This window comes from Danio rerio, chromosome 5 (assembly GCF_049306965.1).
Source record: "Danio rerio strain Tuebingen ecotype United States chromosome 5, GRCz12tu, whole genome shotgun sequence".
NCBI lineage: Eukaryota > Metazoa > Chordata > Actinopteri > Cypriniformes > Danionidae > Danio > Danio rerio.
Window position 1 is genome coordinate 15,095,517 of NC_133180.1, and position 15,915 is coordinate 15,111,431.

Below are 15,915 nucleotides of genomic sequence, written 5' to 3' on the forward strand. Positions count from 1 at the left end.
ACAAATGAAAGGAGCTTACTAAAACATACTTAACTCATTTTAATCACAAATTCATTTGCACACACCCAAACAGAATGTTTTCTGTGTATTTATTATTTCATAGTACTGTAAACAGTTTGTTTTCATCTGAAAAACAGCATGGAGGAAAGAAAAAAAACAACAACTATAGTAGCTAAAATCAAAACATGATTATATTCTTGTATTTCATTCTGTATCCTTAAGTAAACAAATCATAATTAATTGTCTAAAAACTACACTTTACATGAGTGGACGGGTGTAGTACTTGGCTTCAAGTCCATCTTTTTTAAAAGCATGTTGCATTCTGGTGTAAAACAACTGACACGGGACAATCAAGTATCATGTACAGCATTTGTTTTGGTCAGTTATGCTTCAAATAGTTTGGGTATGGTCAGGTACGCAATAATAAATACCATAAAGAAAATCTTTAATAACAATCAAACAACGCAGATTTATACTGTCAAAATACTACAGTAAACAAGCACTCAAAAGCTTCAGTGTTAAACCATTTGAAAATGGTTTACTTTGCACACAATCATTGGGGACGGAGGCCAAAACCAGTCTGTAATGGTAATATAAGTCTGTTCTGCCCGCCTCACATCTCAGAGGAGGACAGCACAGAACGATACACAACAGCAGAGTTCAAGCCTATGAAGAAACGAGACTAAAGTGTTTTAGATTGCGAAAACTGACAATAAAAAGGTCAAAGTAATAAAAAAAAAAAAAGAGACGTAGAATCAGTTACTGTCACTTTAACCTGGGCGGACATGTAACAGCACATCTGATAGTGTTAATACCAATATTTACCTCACCAGGAGTCATACTCTCCCAGAAAGGAGGACAGTCTAAGCATTTATTTCCTGAATTAATCCTGAAATGCATTCCAAAGGACATTACTCAAACCTGTTCCCTCTTTCTTCGTTGTCCCCAACCAATTTTATTAACTACGGAATGGAAGCTGAAAGTCGTCGTCTAGGTTCGCACTTGAAATTTGCCCGCCTTGGTCATGTATTTGATGCCTTTGAAAGGTTTGTACTTCTCGCCATACATGTCCAACCTATTTACTTTCAGACCTGTTGGGTGAGAAGGCAGAAAGCAAACATGTCAGGTGGAGAGCATATACAGTGGGAGAAATAATTATTAAAGACGTCATGTTTTTCCTGGGAATGATATTTCTAAAGCTTTATTTTCTTCCTCTGAAAGCATTTAAGAGTTTCCTTGGCTGTGTTTTGGATCATTGTCTTGCTGAAATGTCCACCCTGGTTTCATCTTCATCATCCTGATAATGTAGATGTTGGATTAAAGCAGCTAATATTCATTTACACTGATGAATGGCAGCAGGTGGCTGAAGAACTACTGAGAGATTTCAGCTGCTGTCTGGGCTTTCCATGTCTTTTTACACCTCCTTTTCTTCATGTGTTCAATACTTTTTCCCTGTGTCATTTCATTTTATTACACATGACTTCATTTGTAAACTAATTTGATTTGTTTTGGTTGCTACCAACATCCAGAGACAATTTTGAGTCAACAGCACCTTCAGAAATATGTTTTCTGAGAAAAATTTAACATGTTCAATACTTATTTCCCCCAATGTATGTTTATGGCACGACAGAGTCTTTAGGGAAGGGCTGTGACTGCAGTGAATCAATGAGCAGTCTAGATGCTCTGTCACAGGCGCAGCTGTTTAAACCATCCGTTTAACAATGCAAACAGCTCCACCTGCTGGCCGCTATATGCAATTATTCTCAGATGCTCATTTATTTATATGCACAATTGTGCTTTATTATATCTCCCTTGGGAGATGAAAGAAACAATTCATAGACTGAAGGTCATCTGCGAAAATTTACACATTATTCATTTATTTTACCAAAACAAATTCTCCAAGGTGCCTGAAACAAACATGATATTTGAATGAAAATAATGAGATATTTGACTGTAAGGAATTTTATATCCCCGGTGGCGAATTCTATAATACAATACACCCACGATTATATTTGAGCTAAAAGCAATTGCACATTTTCTCATGAATAACTTCCTGTCTGCCTACAATTACGCTGGGCACACACCACATGATGTTCACAGGTTGATTTTGAGACAATAGCTGTTTCTCAATTCCAAGAACACAGAGAACGGACTTGGTTTCTTGTTGAGACCGGTCTTGCCAGGTGTCCTCTGAGGAATGAACTCGGGAGACCACAGGAACAGAGAATGCATCTTGTGAGAAATGCTGGGTTCTTTCTGATGGTCTTGTGACCTTCACACATTTTAAATGGACAATTATTTAAACATTACAGCATTCATACAATAATTTATTAGTTTTCCCCCTTTTTTAAATATATACTATGCATAAAAACATTATAAATATACGTTGCACAATATAAATAAAACAGATTTTAATACGAACTTCAGCAAACAAACACCCTTAATGTGTTTATTCCTCTATTAAGATGTCCATGGTAATGTTTACTTTCACTGTTTCATTTAGGCAAACTTCTGAGGTAAATAAGTTACATCTCTGAGCTTTAATAATAAATCTAAATAAAATGCTGCACTTCCCAACTCCAGTTGCAATGACTTCTGGGACTTCTACAGGTAAATTGGTGCTCAAGTCTGCATCGGTGCGTCCTCAATATCAATAACGCATCCGGGAAGTTTCTCTGTTCTTGCGGTCTTGAGTATTGGAACTGAACTTTGGCAGCTGATGATGATGTTACACGAGAACACAAGACCACTGAAGAACACATATTGAGAAACAGCCAATGTTCTGACAATTGTCTTTGTGGTTCTAAAGATGATCTTATCAGATTTTCCTGTGGTGTGAGGTGATTTAGGAGTGAATTCATCTTTTCGGAAGAACATGTGGGATATTTATAATGATCAGAAATCCTGATGTGTTTGGGAAACCCAGAAGGCAAAATTATGTCAACAAGCCAGTGATTATCATGTGAAACTAAACGATATAGAATCAGAATGCTGACAGAAGCATGGCAAAAGATCATGGCGCTGATAAAAAAGAAATGGATTTAGACAGCAGAGATGGAGGATCATCTACATTTAGCAGACACTTTTATCCAAAGCACTTCAAGTCACTAGAGAGCAGTGATATAAACACAACAAAGTTTGTTTAGCTTATTTTGGGTTGAGGACAGTGGATTTTTGGCAACAGCCCCAATGTTTGTTTGTTCATCTGCCATGTTTATTCTCAATTCTTGAGACTTTGTGAGATTTCCTGCTCATATTCGGACTGAAAATCTGTGTGTGTGGTTGGTGTGCTGTCTTTATGAACGATAAATCGCATGTGACTTTCATGCGCATTATTCTGTGAAGCCTTCTCTGTAATCGGCTTTGAATATCCAGCACGTGTGTTCAGCTAAAACAGCATTTACTACACAAAGCCTTAGTTCTCTGTCAAGGGATGCAACATATCACATGCGATATCATTATGCTATAGTCAAATAATCATTCTGCGATATTGACAGCTGTTTGCATAGTTTCTCCATGAACTGCGGCCTTTTGTAGTAAATGTTACTAATGTTAAGCCTGAAAGCATGTGCAAATATCACATACTGCTAGGTCCATACATATTTGGACATCCACACAATTCTAACATTTTGGGCTCTATACACCAACACAATGGATTTGATATGAACAAGATGTGCTTTAACTGCAGACTGTCAGCTTTAATTTGAGGGTATTTACATCCAAATCAGGTGAACGCTGAAGGAATTACAACAGTTTGCATATGTGCCTCCCACTTGTTAAGGGTCCAAAAGTAATTGGACAATTTGCTTCTCAGCTGTTCCATGGCCAGGTGTGTGTTATTCCCTCATTATACCAATTACAATGAGCAGATAAAAGGTTGTGCTATTAGTATTTGCAATCTGTTACTGTCAACTCTCAAGATGAGATCCAAAGAGCTGTCACTATCAGTCAAGCAAGCCATCATTAAACTTAAAAAAACATCAGAGAGATAGCAAAAACAGTAGGCATGGTCAAAACAACTGTTTGGAACATTATTTTAAAAACCAAAGAACGCATCAGTGAGCTCAGCAACACCAAAAGACCCGGAAGACCACGGAAAACAACTGTGGTGGATGACCACTATATATTTTATATGCATAAATTTGACTTTGACATGCTGAAACTACTTGATTTAGATTTTGTGTTTTGACCTCATGCCTCTTCATTCATTTCACTATTTGTGTGCATGAGCTCGCTCAATGTGCATGAGCAAATGTGTCACATTGCAATTAGTTTTTATTTCGCATGACTTTTTAGAGCTCAAAATTAAGGATTTAGCAAATTCATCTCAGACCACATCAAAAATAAATAATTATTTCTTAGCCACAAATTTTAAATGTGTCAAAGCGAGCTAAATATAGCAGTGTTCATGCGCTTTTTATTAAACAAAATTTTTAGTGAATAAAATGACATTTAAAAAAAGAACTATCATCACGTATCTAAAATATGCACTATAATCTGTCCTAGACATGAATGGGGAGTTAATCTTATATTAATGCAATGTTATAGTAAAACAACGATAATTAAATCATATTATTAAAAAAAAAAACTGTAAGCAAAAGAAAGCAGGTGAAAAACATACAGAGAGTGATAATGAAAGGATGATCACGTGCAACCGGTTAATGTTAGGCCTATTAATTATCTGTTCAAATAATAATATTATATTATTATAATAAAGAATAATATAATTATTTATAGGCTAGAAATATACACGGTTGAAGTCAGTATTATTAGCCTCCCTGAATTATTAGCCCCCATTTTTTACCCAATTTCTGTTTAACGGAGAGATTTTTTCAACACATTTCTAAACATAATAGTTTTAATAACGAATTTCTAATAACTGATTTATTGTATCTTTGCCATGATGACAGTAAATATTATTTGACTAGATATTTTTCAAGACACTTCTATATAGCTTAAAGTGACATTTAAAGGCTTAACTAGGTTATTAGGTTAACTAGGCAGGTTAGAGTAATTAGGCAAGTCATTGTATAACGATGGTTTGTTCTGTAGACTATCGGAAAAAAAAATTAGCTTAAAGGGGCAAATAATTTTGACCTTAAAATGTTTTTAAAAAAATTAAAAACTGCTTTTATTCTAGCCTAATTAAAACAAATAAGACTTTCTCTAGAAGAAAAGATATTATCAGATATACTGTGAAAATTTCCTTGCTCTGTTAAACATAATTTAGGAAATATTTAAAAAAAGAAAAAACAAATTCAAAAGGGGGCTAATAATTCTGACTTTACTGTATATTAGTGTGTACCCAGCATTAGTAGAGTTGCAATGCATTCTAAATCTCTATGAGGAAAACCAAATGGTGGTATTGTATTGGTTTACTGCTCAATGTTCTATCTAAGATTTGAAGAAAAACCTGAAAACACTGATGTTCAGTACCTGAAATGGCCAGCTGTTGAATCTTGAACTGGATGTTGATTGTGGGGTTCTCATCAGGTTTGGAGGCTCCAGCCTGAAGACTCATGGACCCTTTTAAACTCGGCAGTTTCTGAGGGTTTATCTTCCCCACATCCCATGACAAAAGCTGAAAATGACACAAATTATGCCAAAATTATGCCAAATAGAGCTCTACTATTGATGATTAATTTGACCATAATTCTTTTGGTGTGCTTTCTCACAACATGTGTGGCTGCCTGAACACATCTGATCACATTAACATCTACACTATAAAAGCAATCAAACTAAATGTGCTTTCGACTACTCCTGGATGTCGTCATACACTTGTGGTTGGTTGATTAATAAAGCATCTTAAGAGCATGTGCAAACAACAGGGCCTTCATGAAAAAAATGATGCAGCTACAGACAGTCTTATATTGTATAATACTTTGTAATTAGCTTTTTATAGATCTAATTGCAGTCAGTTGAGCATTTCTTTGCTTTAGATGGGCAAAATAAAAGTACAATACTTTATACAAAGAAATAAATATAACACTTGACAATAGAGATGCACCGCAAGGTTTGTTTTGGGGGTTTTTGTGTGGATATTCAGTCTTATTCAGATACCGATGTTGATCATTTGCATTCAGAACTAGTTCTCTTTCCATTACTGAGCATGGGTCAGATCTATTTAACATTCAACTGTATAACACCACAAGTTCAGATAAAAAAACATACAGTATTACAATCTTCAAACATGAATTCGGGTATTCAACATTTCTTTTAACAAAAGTAACTATTATTTGACATATAAGAGAACATATTTATTCAATCAGCTTTACAAATAAAGCCAGAGCTATTGCTGTATGTATATTATACACTTTGCTGCTCCAGAAAGATATTGACTCTAAAGTGCAGTCAGTTTTTTTTATTGTTAAAGACATTTGACTGCAAAATAATCAATGTTTTATGAGCATTTTTTATACACTATTTAGCTGAATTCTAATACTGATATTGGTCAATTGCATTCAGTACTAGTTTTTCTCTATTAAAGTGGTTTTGCTGAACAAGTCAGATCCATTTACATTCAACTGTCTAACACCACAAGCAAACAAAAATAGAGTATGACAATCTTCAAAGGTAAATTTTGCTATTCAGCATTTCTTTCAACAGCAGTAACTATTATTTACCATATAAGCGAACATATTTATTTAGTCAGCTTTACAAATAAAGCCAGATCTATGGCTGTATGTATATATTTTAAAATTTGACTCTCTAAAGTGCAGTCAGTTTCTTGTATCATTCAAGAGATTTGAGCGCAATCTAATCAATGTTTTGACTAATCTGACATTTTGTACAAACTAGACTGCGTTGTAGTCAAGTTTTTCCGGATATATTCTTCTTTCCAAGCATTCAATAATTTAAATCTAAGAAAAAATTTGGATTATTTAAAAGAAATGGAAATCTTTTTTTTCAAGCAATTAACAAACCATCAGCATTTTCAGTATTTTTATATTACTGCCGATAGCTTTAAATTAATAGACAAATAACAGATAAATATCGGCTGCTGATATATTGGTGCATATCTTCAACAGAACAACATCTATTCAAAAACTATCATAAATATAATAAACTAAAAAATTAAATAAAGGCAAATGTGTCCCAAGTTGACTACACTCATATTAAAACAAACAGAACAACATCTATTTATAAAAATGATAATAATAATTAAAAATAATAATAATAATAATAAGTCAAGTTGATTTCAATCAAATTTCAATGTGAACAGCAGAACAATGCAAAAGAAGCATTTCTTCACCTTTGTGACAGGGTCAAAAGTGTAAGTGCCCTGTGAAGGGTTGAGGTTGGCATTGAGGACGCCCCGCGGCAGCTGACTGCTCACCAGAACTGCTTCCACCACCTTACCCATGGTCTGCTTTGGGCCGAGGGTGAGCTCGAAACGGCCCTGAGAACTGCCTTCTCTAAAGCTGATGTTGTGCTTGACGTACACTGGGATCGCCACCAGGCTGGAGAGTACAGCAAAAAAGCATTCAAATCACTGACATATACACATCAACACAACCGAAAGCCAATACACTTTATTGAACGTGCACATCGACATCACCTATATACAATATAACTGAAGGTCAACTATGCTTATATATGATACCTTTAACTGTTAAAAGCTATTAGTTAATTAGTTCAAGGTTTTAGTAATAAAGTTATAATTTTTTTTATTTTGATTGTAATACAATAATGTGCACATTTTGTAAAGCTGCTTTGAAACATTAAGTCTTGTGAAAAGTGCTACACAAATAAAAGGATTTTTCAACACATTTCTAAACACAATAGTTTTAATAACTCATATTTAATAGATTTGTTTTATGTTTGCCATGATGACAGTGCATCATATTTGACTAAACATTTATTAGAACACTAGTATTCAGCTTAAAGTGCCATTTAAAGGCTTGTTTAGGTTAATTATGCAAGTTAGGATAATCAGGCAACTCATTATATAACGGTGGTTTGTTCTGTAGACAGTTGAAAAATATTGCTTTAGGAAACTAACAATTTTGACCTTAAAAGGATTTTTTAGAAATTAAATACTGCTTTAATTTTAGCAAAAAAAGCGAATATGTTGGGTCTTTCTCACTTCTGTGAGCTGACGTGGTAGGACAGGAGGCGGAAGTTGCCGTCTGGTGGGATAAAAGACAAAATTCGCTCAGCCTCCCAACGCTTGAACCGCACACAGGGATGGAAGCTGACATCATCCAAGAGTCGAGGATTCTATAGAACGACATAAGTAGACAAACACATGTTTGTAAAGGAATATAGTGGGGGGGAAATGTTAGTATACAGTAATAATAACTATATAACAATCATCAACTTGAAAGTGCACTTAATTTATACCTCACTGAATGCCTACTATTGTAGAATTAAATAGTAATCTTGAATAATGAGCATGTTTAATTTTTTTTCTTTTTTTTCAGGTAGCATTAGTAGGTTTAATGTCTAAACTTGCCTTAATTTTAGTTAATTGCCTTTTAAAATATGTTATCAAGTTATAAAGTGTGGAAGCTAGTGGAAAAAGAGCTGGTGGGAAGTACTTTTTAGGTTTAATTTTAAGTTTAGTTTAGTTTTATCGTATATTAAATTTAGCTTTACATCGACTATACATTTTTTAAATATTTTTAATTTTAGTGCTTGTGTTAGTTTACAACGTCAAATTTATTATATTTAGAGAGTTTCATGGCACATCATCAGTCGACCACGTTAAAAAGCAAAATGTAAACAATGCGACTGAACTGAAATTTTGGTATTTATTACCTCTGAAAATGACCACTTACTGTAATGTTTTAGGCTGTACTAATCAGTCAGACTAGGAAATAAAACATCTAGACTATTATAGGACTCCCAAAAATTATAACAAATAAAGTGGAAGATAAAAAACACTGGAACAAGTTGTGTTTTTGGTTGGTCAAACTAAACAAGGCTTTGTCATTTGTAATAATAAAAACACACACACACAAAACTGCACGTGTGCCCACTTGGTATAAAGTGTGGAAGCTATGGAAAAGGATTTTTTTTACCTTTAACTTTGAGTTTAGTTTGTTTCATCTAATATTAAATATTTAGCTTAACGACTAACAGGATACCTTTTTAATAATTGCACTTTTAGTGCTCATGTCAGTTTACATCAAGTCAAATCTATATTGTTTAGAGTGTTTCAAGAAGAAGGAGAGGAAAAAATGTAAACAACGCCATCGAACTGGACAAAAACTTGCAAATTTTGAAGATAACTGCCTCTGTAAATAACCACTTATTGTTATGTATTAAGCTGAAACATTTAGAGTACAACAAGACTGCCAAAAGTTATAAGAAATAAAGCATAAGAAGAAGAAAAACTTTCTGAAGAACAAAAAGCGCTGGTAAATAGTCAAATTGACCAAGGAGATATATAAATTATATATATATATATATATATATATATATATATATATATATATATATATATATATATATATAATTTATATATCTCCTTGGTCAATTTGACTATTTACCAGCGCTTTTTGTTCTTAATTAAAGTATTAGGCCAGTACCTTATTTAATACTGCTCCTACATATATTTTATCACTTATTAAATTCAGTTTGTCAAAACATTGCAACTTTCGCTGCTTACCGAGTCCTTCTCTATATAATTTAGCAGCTTCCACATATTTTTCCTCATGGTTACAGTGATAAAACCTATTTATAGTTTGCTTTTTAACACAATTTAAAATAAGCTTTAGAGATGATGCTTATAATTTATGTTAACTGCATTTGAAGCTGTGTGAAAACATACTTAATATTTTGCCATAGTCAAAGTAATCAAGCAGTTTAGATATGCTACATGGGTGTATTGCTCTATGTAAGCTCTTTCACTTTTATATGTATTGCATAGAGATAAAGATAGATAAACACCCAAATTTATGTAGTTGGTCAATTATATTATTACAGTTTGCACCAAAATATGTCAAGCAATGAACAATTTATGTGCATGTACTGTATTTATATTATATTATATTAGTATTTAATAACACGCATTAAACATTCGTTGCTCCATGCACTAAACCCCTTTAATAAAAGTTTTATTAATTATATTAATTGTAATGTTAAATCTTTATACATTTATTCATTTTCCTTCTGCTTAGTGTCTTATTTATCAGGGATCACCACAGTGGAATAAACCGCCAACTACTCTGGCATTTGTTTTACACAGCAGATGCCCTTTCAGCTGCAATCCAGTACTGGGAAATCCGTGTACTTGACCACTATCATTTAATTTGACCTATTTGTCAGATTCTTAAGTTTTTAAGCATTAAAATGTAATCAAATTTTGCATTTTCACATATAATTTGCATATCGCAATAAACACAGGTCAGAATCACACCAAATAATAATTGAATATTATTTTATATATATTTTGAAATGTAACTTTAACAAGGTGTAACCCCCATAAAATAATGAATGGGTGTAGATAAAACAGAGACAGATAAAATTAGATAAATGTATTAAAATAAAATGTATAAAAAATGTTAAAACATGTATATGCGAGTTATAATTCTCTGATTGGGTGTCAGCAGTCTAAGTCAGCAAATGAGAGCGCTGGATGCTCATCTCCGCCCCCTTGTGGTTGCGGATATTATTGAAACATTTTTTATACATTTCATTTTAATACTTATTTAAGCATCAACACTTTAACACTATTATAATGATGATGAGGTGTACATTTATTTATTATTTTATCTGTTTTATCTAATTTTATCTGTCTTATCTATTTTATCTGTCTTATCTGTTTTATCTACACCCATTCATTATTTTATGGGGGTTACAAAAGGGTAATTATACATTTATACATGTCTGTGTCTCTGTGTGTGTGCGCATGGATGTATCTGGGTAAGGCTGTGAATACAGTAACAGTAATTGATCAATTATTTAACAAATAAATAATAATAGATTATTGTTGTTTGTTCAAGTAAAATGTGACATTGTTTGAAATGAAAATGCCCAGATTTACCATAAACGACAGGGTGAGATCTGGCATCCCTGTGAGTTTCACACATGCGTCTATCACTCCCTGTATCTCAGCTGTGATGGTTGAACCTAGTATGGAAAAGCAGAAACATAAATAAATGATTTACTGATTCATTTTATGGTTTTATCTGTAAACCGTCACATACTGCAGGATAAAAAGACCTACCTGATTTGTCAATGATAGCATCGATTTCTTCCACCACATCGAAATAAGCTTCGTTGTTGGTATATTTAACACCTGTTCTCCGCCACGGTACCACTGATAGCTGACCTGTAGGAAGCTGCTCACCAACATTAGTACTTCCTGTGAACAAATAGAGGAAATTATTAAAGGAGACCCTTATGACCCTTTTTATAAGATGTAAAATAAGTCCTTAAATAAGTGTGTATGTGAAGTTTCAGCTCAAAATACTACACAAATAATTAAATTTAAAGGGGGGAAATAAAATATAATACAATAAAAATAAAACAAAGGGAATTTTTTTTATTTTAAATTAATGTAAATGGGGGAAATAAAAAAGAAACATGGAAAACAAATAAAATTATATTAAAGAGGGAAAAATAAAATAAAAATATCTTAAAGTACAAAGTGTAATATAAAAAAATAAAAAGTAAATTTAATTAAATTAAAGAGGAAAATTTTTTTTTTTAAATTTAATTAAAGTGGGAAAAATGTAAAAAATAAAAAAAAGAGGCAAAAAATTCAATTAAATTAAAATTTTATTAAAAAGGAAAGAATAAATCAAATAAAACAACATAAAATATAAAATAAAATAAGGGCAAAACAAATTAAATAATGTTTTTTAACTGCCCCTTTTAGGTTTTAATCCTAATTTTGCCGTTTTGGTGACTGTCGCTTTAAATTCAAATGAGATTGTGCTCTTTTCAAAAAAGGGCGGAGCTATAAATGCCTATGTGTCAGAATAGTGGCAGATTCGAGAACAAGACCAAACCTCTTATGCTAATGAGGGGGAGATCTTCACTAATGGGCGAGGCTTACTCCATTTGATAACACATACAAAGTGATAATGTCATAATCAAAGTGTTTCCTTTTTCAAGCGTGCTTATAAACAATAGAATGAATACATTTTTACTATTAGAGGCTGATTATATTCACAAACTGTTGTCACACAACTGTGTTTAAACCCTGTATAAAAGTGATGTTTCCATAACAGCTCCACTTTAATATGGCTTTAGAAGCTGACAGAAATAAATCACACCACAAACTAACAGAGATTACCTGTGATGGTGTTGACCACTGTGCGCAGGATGGTAGGAGGTTTAATGAGCTCTTTTAGGATGTTTGATTCGGTGGCCAGGGGGAAGCCATTATCCAGCATCTCCTCCAGCAGCTCATAGACTACAACTACATTGTCTTTAATAGCAGCCTCTGTGCACACCCCAAAATAGTCCTAAAGGGAAACATTTAACACACGTTATTGAATGTTTTCAGGAGTAGTGGTTTAATGTAATGCTTTACATTACATTCAATAATACATTAATGTGAAGTATTTTATATTAGTTGCTGCAATCAAATTGGATTATTTAAGGTAACTTAGAATACCTTGCATAAAAATACGCTTCTACAAAATTATGTTGGAGCCTCATAACACATCTGTGTCTATTTTGACCTTAAAGAAATATATAGTTTTTTTTCCAAAAAACTGCAGTTTAAATAATGGAACTAAACTTTGCACATGAAAACCATTAAAATGAGTCTGCCAAGGTGCAAACATTAAGTCTTTAACTGTTGACTGTTGTCATTTTCCTCTCATCTCGACTTCAGAGTATTTATTTTCAGTATTTATTTCCACTCCAGCCAATAGCAGAACATCACCTAGTGAAGAGATGCATCTGATTGGTCAAGTTTATATAAACAACCACTGTATAAAAAAAACATAATTTATTATCACACGTCTCCAATGTGTACTCACCGGCCACTTTATTAGGTACACCTGTCCAACTGTTTGTTAACGCAAATTTTTAATCAGCCAATCACATGGCAGCAACTTGATGCATTTTCGCTTGTAGACATAGCCAATACAATCTGCTGCAGTTCAAACTGAGCATCAGAATGGGGAAGAAAGGTTGGTGCCAGAGACGGGCTGGTCTGATATTTCAGAAACCGCTGATCTACAAGGATTTTCATGCACAACCATCTCTAGGGTTTACAGAAAATGGCCTGAAAAATATGGCTATTTCTAGCAGCATAACACATTATGTCATTAAGTGTGAATCATCTCAGACTGGTTTCTTGAACATGACGATGAGTTCACTGTACTCAAATGGCCTACAGAGTCACCAGATCTCAATCCAGTAGAGAACCTTTTGGATGTGGTGGAACGGGAGATTCGCATCATGGATGTGCAGCCGACATATCTGCAGCTACTGTATGATGCTATCATGTCAACGTGGACCAAAATCTCTGAGGAATATTTCCAGTACCTTGTTAATTCTATGCCACGAAGGATTAAGGCAGTTCTGAAGGCAAAAGTAGGTCCAACATGGTACTAGTAAGCTGTACCTAATAAAGTGGCCGGTGAGTGTACATTGCACACTCTGTGTACATATGCAATTCTGTAAAGTAATAACATTATCAAAAACTTGACTCTATTACTACTCATGGAATATGAGTATAATGGCTTAATCCCTTTATTCATCCAGGGTCGCCACAGCGGAATGAACCGCCAACTTATCCAGCAAGTTTTTTTTTTACGCAGTGGATGCCCTTCCAGCCGCAACCCATCTCTGGGAAACATCCACAAACACATTCACACATCACACACTACGGACAATTTAGCTTACCCAATTCACCTATACCACAAGTCTTTGGACTGTGGGGGAAACCGGAGCACCCGAAGGAAACCCACACGAAGGCAGGGAGAACATGCAAACTCCACACAGAAACGTCAACTGAGCCGAGGTTCGAACCAGTGACCCAGCGACCTTCTTGCTGGGAGGCGACAGCACTACCTACTGCGCCACTGCCTCGCCCCACTTTGTATATTAGGTATATTATTTGTATATTAATTTATAATCACACTCCGTAGCCAGCCTGGTGAAAGGGGTCATTCTTTTTTTTTTTTTCTCAAAAGAACTTTTTTCTATTTAATTATGGGATTTAAATACTGCATTTTAGTGACATTTTAAGCACTATTCTGAATTGGCTTGTCAGATGGTGATCATAACCATTTTGACTATTTTAGCCAAAACAGTTTTCAAATCAATTTTAATATGGGCCGCTTTTGGTGCTTCACACCTTTTTATTGGTCTTATTTTGTCCAAGATTTATAATAAGTTACTTGTAAACTATTTTCTTGCACAGCTGGATGTTGGCCTCATGAAAAATATGTTAGCGTTGTTGGCCAGAACTGATTAACTGAAGTCACACCAGCCAACAGATGATTCTGCTTGGTCTTAAAGCCTTTTTTGACGGCTTATTTTCACCATTACAGCATAGCAGTCAAAATAGGACAATTGAGCTCATGTTTGGGACAAATTCTGGACCTTTGTCAGTGAGGGGTGGGTTTTCCGAACCACCGGAACGCCCCCTGGCTACAGGCCTAATTATATACCGTGGTACATGGTATATATCAACATGGTATTATTCACCATCACTAAAGCAAAATTATGAAACCCAAACAAACCTGAAAGGTGTCGACCACACGATGGAGGAACTCGATGACAAACAGCGGCGGCACCTCGCTCTGTATCACGGCCACGAAGTAGATGCGATGGCGGAGCACGTTGATGAGGTAGTGATGCGGCGTCGGGATCACCGGAGGTACGTTCTCCGGTTCCGTGGCGCGCTCCAGGGCCTCGAAGAAGTAGTCACATACAGATCGGCTGACCACACTCTTCCAGTGCTTCTCCAGAAAGATGTCCCCCGATGCGTTAACGAGGAATAGACTGTGGATCATCGTGGCAGCTAGAAAAACGATACAAGAAAAGAACAGTACTTTATATTTGAATGAAACCTGCTCGGTCTCAGGTCGTTCAGGCAATAACTGAACAGCAACCTGCCAGCATCCTTACAGGTAACGTAACTGATAGGAGGCCGCTGGGCTCATTTAATATTCTACGTGCCTATCTAGTTACCGGATGGAAAGATAGTTGTTTTAAAAAGCAGCCCGCTCGGATGAAACTAAATGAACTTGCTGTTAACAGAATCACATCATCATCATCATCCTCCCTCTATCTGTTTTTCTCCTCCCCTCGCTCGCATCACAGGACAGTCTTGTGACAAGCTGCGGATTAAAAAGGTTCATTCATTTCGCATTTTCAGCCGGTCGTTTGTTTGTCTTTGGGTGTGGATGTGCACATTGTAAAGAGGAATTAATACTTACGATTTCTGGATTCTTATGTCTCCCACCACTTCCCAGTATTTTGTAATAAAGCAGAATCTGAAATATCGCTTCCTTCTCCGTTATACTGAGACGAGAACATGTACGATCGACGTCTCGGTTGGCCAATGGTGGGTCACGTACTGCACGTGCGCCCGCCCACTTCAAATATGATTGGCGCGACGTGCGGAAGCAAGTGAAAGATAATACTGGAGCTTCATTGGACAGTAGCAAAAAAACGTCAGTGCACATTGTTGTTTTATTGGCTCAAGGTGAGACGCTTGTGCTCCGAGTCTTGACAAAGAAAACTGATACCAAGTGCTAACAAACATTCATGAATGTACTGCATATTGCACTTATAGGTCAACAACAGTACATATCAACTCGTATGTTGGTATATAATCCTAAAAGGCAGGCTTTCAAAAAGGTTTGTGATTGTCATAAATGTAGCTAAATATTGTCAAGGTAATTATACTAGACTACTGGAGTTTTTTTTTGCACTTCAACACACGAGTTTGTCTCCTTAAAGCTTATACTGTTCTCTATGTGCGTCTCATTGCAAACA

The 15,915-nt window shown here is 34.9% G+C and overlaps 1 protein-coding gene across 1 annotated transcript; it reads right to left on the minus strand.

The window, feature by feature from the left end:
• Positions 1 to 15: 15 nt before the first annotated feature.
• ap3m2 (adaptor related protein complex 3 subunit mu 2) lies at positions 16 to 15,412 on the minus strand. The gene is given in 9 exon segments (NM_001002154.1): positions 16 to 1,091; positions 5,437 to 5,581; positions 7,253 to 7,460; positions 8,087 to 8,220; positions 10,991 to 11,076; positions 11,174 to 11,311; positions 12,248 to 12,419; positions 14,655 to 14,935; positions 15,354 to 15,412. Coding segments are annotated over 8 exon segments (1,257 nt in total). The 5' UTR covers positions 14,928 to 14,935; positions 15,354 to 15,412; the 3' UTR covers positions 16 to 990.
• Between the last annotated feature and the right edge of the window lie 503 nt (positions 15,413 to 15,915).